Raw genomic sequence first — 12,543 nt, 5'->3', positions numbered from 1 at the left:
TCACGTCTTTTCAGAGGTGCAGTCGGCCTAAACTTCTTTATGGATGATGATGTGCGACATCTTCGAACATAGCAGGTAGCGGAGCTCTTGTACGAGAGGATATTGGCGAGTAGACTAGTCTGCCTCTTCGACCAACTTGAATCTTATCGAGCACGTTTGGGATGAGGAGACGTCTTGCAGCACGTCCAGATATTCCAAGGACTACCTAGCAGCTGTTAATAGCGCTGATGGAGTAATGGAACTTCATATCACAACTCGTGAGGAGAATGGGAGCACGACGAGAATACCATCGTAATCACTCATCCTTTAAAGGACCATTTCACTCCGGCAATGGTAAGGCGTACATCATGAGTCACAGTGCTTTCAATGTAAGTTAGGGTCCTTAAAAAAGTACAATTTTTGTTCTAATCACGTTTTTATTGTTGTTGTTTCCAGTATTATACTGTAGTACTACTTCCAATGTATGGTTCAAGTTTTACCAATCTATGACATTTGGGTGTGACAGCATGCAAAACTTACTTTCGTTGTTAAGTTTTGCATATATATATATATATCAGTGGCGTATTTAGGGGAATGGCTTCCGGGCTTAAGCCCCTCCCGAAATATTATTTAGTATAGTAAAGTAAATGAAATATCTTGCAGAATTTTCACATTTCCAGGCAAAGCCCCTCCCGAAACAAAATCGTAAATACGCCACTGATATATATATATATATATATATATATATATATATATATATATATATATATATATATATATATGTCTTACTACCCTTTTAACAATCTACACGGATGCACTTTCATTAAATGTGAGATGGGCGATGCACATTAGATAGGGAGACACTGTTGGGAGTGACATACGGACGGTCGCCATCTTGGATTCGAAATTTTTATTATGACCGATATATGGGTAACGTGATAGACGTCCATGGGCTAGAATTTTCTCAGGATGTCAAATGTACCCTTATTACTACCCACTGTACTATGTACTTCACTATATATAACTTTTGTTGACTGGACTTCCTTAGGTTCTCAGTATCTCATACTCTGCAGTCTTGCTTGTTTACAAATCAACGAAGGGACGTCAGAAAGTGTTTCCCCTCCTCCCTCCGTTAAATCCTAAAGCAATGAGGCACACAAGATATCAGTTTAATGCGAGAACCATCTATACGTCAATTGGTAACGTACGACCTGTAGATGATACCAACATAATGCTAGTAGTAGTTTCGGATGAGCAGCCCATTCTGTGCAGGGCAAGTATGGAAGTTGGAACAGACAATACTCAGCGTTATTCTCAAACACTGACAAGACGAGTGTGTTATTTGCAGTAAGCGGCCTGGCCTTCTTTCGGAAGACAATGCAAGACAACACTCGTCGGCAGCAACACACAATCACCTTGTCACCCTTGGTTGATAGTACCTTGCAAAATCCGCCGTATAGTCCCGACCTTGCGCCCAATGGCTTCCAGCTCTTCCCGGCACTGAAGAAAAGTTTCAGGTGGGAGGTACTTAGTAACCAATGACGAAGTGAAGGCATCTGTTAAGGATTTTTCCGTATGCGAGACGTGCAAATGCACCATCCCTGCTTCTTAGTGGAAAAATAAAGTAAGTTGTGTTTTATTTTCGCTAAATATTCTTGCATGAACATCTCTAGCCGCCACGAGAAACTTATTTCCCTACTTATCTTCGTATTTAAATTAAAATGAGCTTATTGCTCATCAGGTATTCCTCGAAATTGTTTTTTAGAGGTCATTTCTTGAAGGCAAACAGCTACGTTGCACATTGTTACTTATCTAATTCTTTGAATTCATGCATGGATTACATATCGTATCTATACATGTATAAATACTTTAAAACTTGAAGGACTTCGAAGATATTCCAACACTAGAAGAACAGCTTCGAGTTGATGTTAGGTTCTCGCAATGACCTGAACATGTTGAACACTAAATTATATTGAACATGTTGTTCGGGGAGAACCGGTCGTCCAGATCTTGCACGATGTCTCACAGATGATCTTTTGTCGAAAACATCCTACATTAAAATGATGCTAATAAGCCTGTTGTATCTAGATTATTGAGCGATGTTCTGTTTATTTACTTTTTAATTAATAATATGAAAAAACAAAACTAATGATGCTTATTAATAAGGCTCGGATTTCTATGACCTAAAAACTTTGAAAATATGTATGTATTTATGCCCTGAAAAATGGCAAATCATTACCTAAATACGAGGGGAGTGCGAAAATGTTTCCCCATATGACTGTGGACAGAGTTGAGGATGCAAGGAGAAAAAAAAAAAAAAAAAGATGTGACTTTAAAGAACAGACGTACCTTTATTTTCCCACATAAGTACCGCGTACATCGAGACATTTGTCATAGCGGTCTATAAGCTTCAGAAACTCTTCCAAGAAAAAATCAGAAGAAGCGTCAAACAGCTTCTGTGACTTCAACATAGCTTCCAAACTGCTTTAATCGCTTGCGAGGATCGCGGGCGAACTATACCCACTTGTGTCTGGGTGTTCTGCGTACAACTGCTGCCTTGTTTCTCTCATTGCTGTTCGCTTTTCTGGGGAAAACGAGAGGGGAAATTTTCGGACTCTACTTCGTATAACCTAAAAAAAAAAAAACAAAGTCTTCTTTGGGGTTGCAGTCGTGGGGGAGGGGAAAAATGTGAAACTAAATTATATTGAAGTCTTCCCCTCCCTTCATCCAAATGTTGAAATGACGCTACTGCTAAAAAGGACTCAACTTCACACTACTAGAGCACTTGACTTGGTAGTGAAACTACTTCGTAATGCCAGATTCTATCACAGAAATCCCTTCAACATTTACCAAATATTTGTCATATTCAAATATATATACATACACTCAGTGTAAAAGGGTCTTAACATAAATAGCAGTGATAATATCAGGAAGTATTCCAGGGAAAAGTTTTTCATGTGCCATATCTCCGATCTTGCTCAATGTGGATTACCAGTACTGCGAAAATGCTACTACTTTTATCTCCCAAGTGTTTAAGGATGTGTATGGAAATATTTCCCACTAATATGCAACGAAGAAACTGACTTCGGGTATTTTTGCAGTTGAGAAGAAAGATAGGAAACATGGACAGATAGAGGTTGAGGTGGCGTTTTCTCTTTTCAAAGTGATTGGAGCTATGGCAAGGTCAATCATTTTGACCGTGTTACACTGTACGGTATTCCTTAAAATCCTGTTACACGAGGTCAAATATTTCTAAGAAAGAAGTACTAAATATTTTCAGCAATAAGTGAAATTCTCCTAAAACCTCTCATTCTCACTTCAGGCTCTAACGTGACCTACAGCTAGAATATGGTTCAAATATACATTTGTATGATGAATAAAAACCGTATCTGCGTGTTCATAAGAGTCAGGAATGTGCTTATACGAGGCCTAGAAAGAAATATGTGCCACAATGTTTTATCCTTGCGTAGGGATTTTTGTTCGACTTGCTGTTACCAACACATGTAGAGCTATACAACGCGGGTGGCTGAGCTGCAGTAATAGTAGTGGAGTATGTTGAATGTAGGTTGTCAAATTGCACCGCTCTAAAGGAGATGTTTTCTAATTTAGAACAACGTGCATGGATAAAGATCGAAGTCGCCTGTGAAGAAAACATCAGGAAATGTCAATCTGGAGTGCGTGAATCATGCGGTAATGACGCATTGTCGTATGGGACTGTGGCACTTCGTGCAGGACGTGACAGTGTGCAACAGAACTAGGTGGAGGTCGACATGGAATCGAAAACTAAGTCATTGAATTGATTCAATCTTTGCTACATGTGGATAGGAGGTGGACTGCCAAGGAATTGGCTAACGAGGTAGGAACATCCCACACTACAGTGTTGAATGTGTTGCACAATGTCTTTAGTTACCGAAAAATTGCATCCCGGTGGGTACCGCACTACCTTAAAGACGTTCAAAAATGACACAGATACGCCCTTGCTGGTGATAATTTGGCAGGTTACAGACCGGAAGGTCACATGTTCCTGGACAGGATCATCGCACTTGATGAAACATGGGTCCGCTCTTATGAGCCAGAACTTAAGTGCCAATTAAATAAATGGCACAACCCATCATCTCCCCGACCCAAGAAGCTGCATCAAGAACCTAGGAATGTGAAGATGATGCTGTTAGTGGCATACGATGTAGTAGTGTTGTATTACAGCATGCAGTTCCTCCGAATCAGACCGTAAATGCAGTGTACTATCGCAGGTTTCTGGAACATCTTCGCCCTGCATTACGCAGGGAACGACCCAACTTCATAAAGGATCCACCAGTGCAGTTGGCATACATGACAACGCCCGTTGTCACAATGCAGTTGCTGTGAGACCTGTTTGCACAATGGGAGTGGAAGATTCTACAGCACCCACTCTACTCCACGGACTTTCATCTGTTCACTAGGATGAAAGAACCACTGCGAGGGATGAGTTTCCGCACCAGAGATGCCACACTTCGAGTATAGGGCGCTTTCTTGCAGACATCAACAAAGATGGCACTGTTGCTGGTATCTCACAACAGGTGCAACATGCTGCAGGGGATTACGTTGAAGGCCTGTAGAAGTGTCATGATTGTAGAATAAATGATTCACAAAAGATTTATACGTTGCCACTTGTTTCTTTTAAGCCCTCGTATATAATTCGACACGTAAAAAAATGCAGATAAAAAAAAAAAAAAAAAAAAAAACCGACGTCATGGAAACACAACCCTTACTCTTTAATGTACTACACTTTCGATGACTCAACATGTTATAATTACAATAATTCTTTTAATATTGACGGCCAGGTTATGTGTTTGGAAAATGTATTCAAAAGAAAGAAAAAAAAAAAAAAAAACTAAAAAGATCCGAGAAGCATTTCCTAACAAGTTCATATCTGTAACGAGAACTGTACAAAGCAAAAATAAGTTTGAAACATAATATTTCCATTTTTTTAAAAAAAAATCATTATACGAGGATTAGGGTTATCATTTGGAGGATATCAGTGAGTACACAAGATGTTTTGTATATTAAATATTTTATATTTACAATAATATTGTAAAAAAGCACTTGAATCTTATTATCTGAGCAAATATGAAAGTATCTACACTTTTCGAAACTAAAAGATAGCTAAGAAATCGATATTAATAAAAATAATGGTAAAGTAACATCTCTGTTAAAGCACTAAGATTAATACATTGGCTGCCGGACATGAATCACTCAAAGTTATGTACCGAGGCTTTTTCCAGGTATATCTGGAATATGTGTATCAATTTGATACATATGGCAGCCAATGTGTTTAAAAAAATCTGATGTGTGTAATACAAAATATATGAAATATGCGATATAGAAAATAAATACATATAATGGTTTCTCATTTTTATTACATTTCAGTAAAAAATAGTCGTGCCAACTATTTTCTACATGTATGTATGAATGCCTCTTTGTGTAACACAAATACACGTACAAACATTCATTACGGTCTACTCAGCTTATAAATTTATTACTATTTCAGCATCAAATTTCCAAGTTTATACACATATAATTGATATATATATATATATAAAAAAACAAGACATTACAAATACCTGACAGTACCAATTAACTGTTTTCATTGGAATGTGTTAAGCTTTTAGCAACTATAAATTTCTCTGTTGCCAAATGTTTTCCTTTTCGTTATTGATTTATTTTACAATCAAAAAAAAGTACATAAAAAATAAAGTAATATTATTTAAAAAAATAGTCAACTCCTAATGTTACTTCTCCAGCTTTTTCTTTCCGGCTGATATTTCGTAAATAGCCTCTCGTATTCTTTGTAGTGATCGAAGTTCCTCCTGTACTTCTTTGATATGGTTCTCCTTATCCTCGATCGTTTTCTCATGACTTCGACACAGTAGCTCCAATGTATTATATTCCTGCAAAACAAAATGAAAGCATTGGTATATTGTAAAACCTTAACAATGGTACATATTGGGCTTTAATATGCATCAATCTGGTAATAACTGTGCAATATTACGAGGGTGGATTGGAAAGTTCGTGGCCTGACTAGGAAGGAAGCAATTATTCTATGTTTGTATACATTAGCTGCGTAGTTATATCCATTGAAAGTCACTCTGTAAAATTTCATCTTTCTATTGTTTCAGGTGAGGAGTTTATAAGGTGACGAGTCGGTGGAAGTAACAGAAATTTGTGACAAGGAGAAAATCGAGCATTGAGCTGCATACAAAGGGCTTAAATACCACAGGAAATTCATATGAACAAAGTACAGACACTAGGAAACTCTGCGCCCTCGTATTTCATGATGAAAAAGTGAGTAGCTGAATTTAAGCGTGGCAGAAACAACATTGAAGATAACCCCTGCATTGGCAGACCTTCAACGTCGACCACTACAGAAAATGTCAAGATGGGTGGTCTGATTTTGAATGACCGCAGGATCAAAATCCGAGAGATAACTGAGACTGTGGATATTTCCTGTGAGTGAGCAAAAAAACGTTATGGAAAACGAATTAGGGTTTTCTAAGGCGTCCATGAAATGGGTACCCAATTTGCTTTTAGCTGAACACATACATAATCGACTCATCTTTTCCAGTGATTGTTTGGAACTGTTTGAAAATGATCCGGAGGAGTTTATTGGCAGATTTGTGACTATGGACGAGACGGGTGCGCCATCATACACCGAAATCAAAACAACAATCGAAGCAATGGAAACAACCTGAATCACTTGTCCCAAGGTATGACGTCAATTTTGGGGTATGGTAGGGGCATTTTCCTGACTGATTTCTTGAGAAAGGGAAAGACTATCACTTCTGAATGCCACTGCACCCTTCTGCAACGTCTGCGTGACGAAATCAGAATTAAAAGGCTAAGAATGTTGCGAAAAAAGGTGTTTCACTAGGACAATGCGCGCGTTTACACGTTCCTTGCATCCATGACAGAAATCCATTCCTGCGGGTTAAAACTGTTGCCGCACCCGCCCTATTCGCATGATCTGACCCCCACGTACTTTCACTTCTTTAGAAACTTGAAAAAGTTTTTAGGGTTTCAGCGATTTTCTTCGGATGCAGAGGTGAAAAGTCCTGTTCTGGGAAATTTTGAAGGGCTCGAGGAATCAATTTTTAAAAAACGGTATAGAAGCGTTACCGGAGAGGTACGTAAATGTATCTCGGACAAGGGAGGATTACGTGAAGAAATAAAACATAACTTACCCAAATATTTTCTAATTCTGTAGGTCAGGCGACGAACTTTCCAATTCACCCTCGTATTAGCGCTTAACGGAAACAAAAATGTTGGAAAACGTGACATATACTATTCGATAGATCTCATCCAGCTGAACACAATCAAATAAGTGAATGTAAATCTTCATGTGTAGTTTGCGAAAGAAAAAAGAACTTTTCATAAACCTAAAAATTGAAGCTGTACGATACCGTCTCTATCTATTAAGTTTAAACTAATACTGAAGTACACCTTCATTAAGCCATCCATTATGACACTAGGAAGACGACAGTATGCAGTATGGCTAATGAACTAAAGTCAAAAACTGTAACTACCTCTTGAACTTAAATTTTTGTTTATCTATAATACTGTTTAAAAGCAAGACAAAATATCAATTAATAGACGCAAATTTGACTTAAAGTACTCAGCGATTAAAATAATACGTTTATTGAAAAAAATATTGACGTGTGACAGTTTCGCCAACTATCCACTTTGGTTTCATCAGACACTATCGAGACAAATGGAAGCAGGGGAGGAGGATGGAGATATCTAAGAGACAGCAAGTGTGGTTCCTGAGGCAGGAGTGGTAAATGAACGCGCCATACTCCGTGAAATTTCGTGCCGGTGACAATACTGAAAAATTGTATACTACCAACACGTTTTGATGAGCTCTTCATAGAAAGTATATAAAAGACGGCAGTGTGGCCAGCCATGATGTATTCACTAGAAACAGTGGCGCTAAAGAAAAAGAATATAACTAGGATGGAGGTGGCAGAAATGAGAATGCTGAGGCGATATATGGAGGAAAGGGTCTCATCAGGAACGAATACATCAGGGGATCGGACCACGAAGAAAGAGGACGGAATGCAGTGGAGAACCTGAGACAAAAGGTCTGACGCCGAAATGACATTCAATAGATCACTATGGCGAATTCTCATCAAAAACTGCGACCCCGTGTAAGTGAGAAAAGCTGAGAAAGACGAAGTACAGTTTAATGACAGATGTGACACGAAAAACTTTATATTGCCTCTCCTTCTGTAAAGGTTTCTTATGGATACGGACTCTGATCACTCATTATATTCATTGTCAATTGTACCATGAGAATTTCTTTTTCTTTTAAAGGAATCAGAATAAATATTTCACAGTAGCAAGAATTTATATGGTTTAAGGGAGAGTGATTTCCAATCGAAAGTAGATATTTTCTATTTAGAAATTCTATATGTTATTTTAATTCTATTCTGCGTATTAAACTCAAATTAAAACTACAATTGAATTTGCATTCTTCTTGATCTACACGATTCTGTATATTAATCTCAAGTTTAAAAAAAGAACCAAAAATAATTCTCCAAAAGGAAGAAACAAACAAAGAAAGGTAAACATTTACAATCACACTAACATCTTTAACTCCAACTGTTTTTTTAAAGGGTTTTAAAACGGACTGAGAGCCCAGGGGCTATGCCTGGTAGCACAGGGATAGCATAAAAGATTTATTCATTTTGAAAAGTCTATATTTGCTATAGTATTACACGTACACACATAGAAGATACATGAAAAGAACCACAAACTTACCAAGTTTATTCTCTCTCTACAAATGTTCAATAAGTGCTCCTTTGGTGACATGACACACGTCCAGACAATACTCGAGTTCATTCCATACATTTTGTAGCATAGTCCTGTCAATTGTCCATACTGCAGCACTGATGTGTTCTTTGAGCTCGACTAAGGATTGCAGTAGTGGAGATAAGTAAACAAGGTTCTTAACGTGCTCCTACAGGAAGAAGTAGCTGGGCGTTAAATCAGGAGATATGAGAGGCCAGGTGCTTTTCCCTTTACACAAGCAACCAGTGTCCTCCAATTACCGATACCACTGCAAAATACTTTGTTTACATGGCGGTTCTTTTCCATACTCTCTTCTGAAAGCACGTTGCACAGCTATAACAGATGAACATCTGGCATATTCAAGCACACACGAACTTTTTTCTTGTTTTCCCTCCATTTTTGACAGGTACTAACCTCGTACTGTCAACCCAATCGGAAAGATAATGGACACGTGCTGTCACACAGTACAAACTTGGTGAGTTAGTGGTTCTTTTCATATTCTTTCATGTGTGCATATGTAATTTTTTTTTTCTGAAAATATAGCCTTTTCCAAACGAATGAATCATTTATAATAACCCTGTATAATGTGGTATCCGACCCAGAGGCGTTCCCCCAGAAATTCTCACCAAAAGCCAATGAGTTAACCATTAGCTATAACACAACCCAAGATTTATATTTTCATTTCAAGTATAACAATTATAAGATTATTATGAATAATAATAATAATAATAATAATAATAAAATCAACTGAAGCACCATATGAATGAACACTTACCGATTTCATATGATCAATATTCTTCAGCAGTTTTTCTATTTCCCTTTCAAGTTCCTCCTTCTCCTTCTCACGTTTGCGAACTTTCTCCTCCAGCTTTTGAGTTCGCATAAATATTTCTGCAAAATACAAATACAAGTTTATTATATCATATTGCAAAGAAATAACTCTCAATACATAATAATAGTAACTACCTAAGTCTATGGCCTATGGAACCCGGACATTCAATGTCGCGTTCCAAACGCTCTGCATTTGACTTCTGTCCTTAGCCAACTGGATCCAGTTTTTACTTTGTATTTCCATTTCCTATTTCTATGAGATTTATCTTAATATTGTTCTTCCATTTGTGTCAAGGTCTTCTTACATCAATTATTTATTGATTTTGGAAAGACTTAGGACTCGGTTAAGAAGGGAACATTGTACATCATTCTTACAAAATTTGGAATACCGAAAAAGTTTTTGAATTAATTAAGATGTGTTTAAATGAATCCCAAATTAAATACAAGTAGGAAAAAGTTCTTTTTCACGAACTTTCGCGTCGAGAATGGCCTAAAACAAGGAGATGCGCTGGCGCCATTATTATTTAACTTTGCTCTGGAGTACGCTATTAGGAAAATCAAAGACTGCAACTAGGGCCTAAAGCTGAATGGTAGTCACCAGATTATGGCGTATGCTGATGATGTAAATTTAACAGAAGATGATAGGACAAGAATAGAAAGTAATGCAGGTCTTATTAAACGTTTGTAGACACATGGGTTTAGAAGTAAATGCAGAGAAAACTAAGTACATGGAAGTTCGTCGGGATCGTAATACGGTAAATTATGGATGCAAAGTGATACTTTCAAATATCTACGATCAATATTAACAGACGAAAACCATATTCACGAAGAAATTAAATGTCTATTAAAAGCAGAATATTCGTGTTATTACTCAGTTCAAAATCTTTTGTCTCTGCGAATCCTGTCGAGGAATTTGAAGCTTAAAATATATAAAACGACAATTATGCCTGTTGTCCTGTATGGTTGAGAAACATTGTCGCTTGCTCTGAGGGAAGATCATAGACTGAAAGTACTTGAGAACAAGATCCCGAGACAAATATTCGGACTCAAGAAGAACGGGAATGGGGAATGACGGAAACTTCATAACGATGAATTACGTACTTCATACCGTTTACTAAACATTGTTAGGGTCATCAAGTCAAGGAGGCTCAGATGAGCAGGTCGGCAGGTCATGTAGTCGGAATGGAAGAGAGTAGGAACGGTTTCAAAGTTTTGACCGGAAGTTCAATATTGGTAACTAGAAAAAAAGAGAGAGAGAAAAAAAAAAAAACAGAAACACAAAGAAGGACCAATCATAAATGTTGTGGTTGTAGTTATACGTGGAGGGTTTCTGTAGAAAGGGACAACTTCACTACGATGTTACCATCTTATACCACGTGTTATTCATATGTACAAAGATAAGTGATTAGTCTTGCAATATTTTGGTACATAACAATCTTGTATTTATTATAGTGTAATAAAAGTAGGTTCACGTTCAAAGTACATCCCCTCCTGTGGGACTGTCCGGTCATCATCCTGCCAGTTCCTCGATATCAATTGACACCATGTCTTATACTTAGATACAAAGAAATTAGTCACTGCTGTTTCCGCCTGCTGCTGGTTGGTAAAGCATCGTGATTTCAGGAAGTGGGCCACTGACCGAAACAAGTTCTAATCCGAAGGGGCAAGTTCAGGACTTTATGCCGCGTGTGGCATCAGTTTGATGTAATGAAATTTCTGAACTCTTTTGGTTCACCAATGCAAGATATTTTTTTGGCGTAGTACAGCATATATCCACTGCAATTGTTCGAAAATAAAGGTTAGCATTGATGATAACACTGTTAGGAACGAACTCGAAGTAAATTACCTCCTCGTAGTTCCACTACAAACAGAGCATGATTTTACGCTCGAAAATGCCCTGTTCTGGAAGTTGGCCCCTGATCAACTACTAATTTTGCACATTCGCATTTCGGAAAAAAAAAAAAAAAAAAAAAAAAATACCCACTTTTTGTTGAATGTTACAATCAGTTTCAGGAAAAACTTTGCAGGATGGATGTCGCCATACATCCACTCTCTTCTGAATCTGAGCTGGGGTCACCTTACGTGGCACAATGCGACAGTTTTTTTTTTTTTTTTTTTTAATAGTTCGTGAAGGTAACTATTACAGTGAACTGGAACATCTTTGAGTTTTACGTCCCACGGTTATGCCGGTTAGGCTAAAGGAGACGGTGATGATGAGTAATGAATGAAATAATGGAATGAAGAAAGTGGGAGGAAACGGGAGAACCCCGAGGAAACCCACGCACACGGTGTTTGTCCACCACAAAGTTCACTTGGCGGAACAGAACTGGAACATGTTGAGTTGATTTGACGATTGTATGTTGGTGGATGGACTTTTTTGAATGGCATACTGTATGACTTCAGAATTTGTTATCCCGAGCGGCCTGTCCTTCACATTTTAGGAACCAACGAGTTGTTAGGCTGTGGTCCACTGCACCTCCTTCTTTCGCACTCATCGTTACTGTCACTAAAAGCTGACGGCCTTTGTGTCAAATAGTCCGCTTGTCACACTAGCTCTTGAGCCAGTTTGACCTTATGCTTATGGTCGACCACGGCGTATACACGTACCTGTTACTTGGACTGTAGAAATATTGCAAGACTTATGACTCGTCCTTGTATATATATATATATATATATATATATATATATATATAAAACTTGTAAGGCTGGGTTGTAATGTTTTCATTCTTAACTAGTAAACGAACCTTAATTATGACGTAAAGGTGTTTAGACGCACCACAAAGGATTAAATTCAGCGGAAGCCCGAGACGCTGACTCTCCACCAATTTCATTTCTATGGGGCTGCAACTTATGTCAGCGTTGAAATATCAAATAGTATTATCGACAAAGTAGATACTTTAAAATATCTAG

General features: G+C 37.8%; 1 protein-coding gene across 2 annotated transcripts in view; it reads right to left on the bottom strand.

The window, feature by feature from the left end:
* Positions 1–5,357: 5,357 nt before the first annotated feature.
* Positions 5,358–12,543, bottom strand: part of LOC145662310 (uncharacterized) — a 49,205-nt gene continuing 42,019 nt past the window's right edge. For both annotated transcript variants that reach the window (XM_081727755.1, XM_081727756.1), the window contains 2 exons: positions 9,578–9,693; positions 5,358–5,906 (listed from right to left, as the gene is read on the bottom strand). In XM_081727755.1, coding sequence (XP_081583881.1) covers positions 5,748–5,906; positions 9,578–9,693 — 275 coding nt within the window. In that variant the 3' untranslated portion in view covers positions 5,358–5,747. The remainder of the gene's footprint in view (positions 5,907–9,577; positions 9,694–12,543) is intronic.

This window comes from Thermobia domestica, chromosome 10 (assembly GCF_964235325.1).
Source record: "Thermobia domestica chromosome 10, izTheDome1.hap1.1, whole genome shotgun sequence".
NCBI lineage: Eukaryota > Metazoa > Arthropoda > Insecta > Zygentoma > Lepismatidae > Thermobia > Thermobia domestica.
This window is presented reverse-complemented; position numbering and strand designations above follow the sequence as displayed.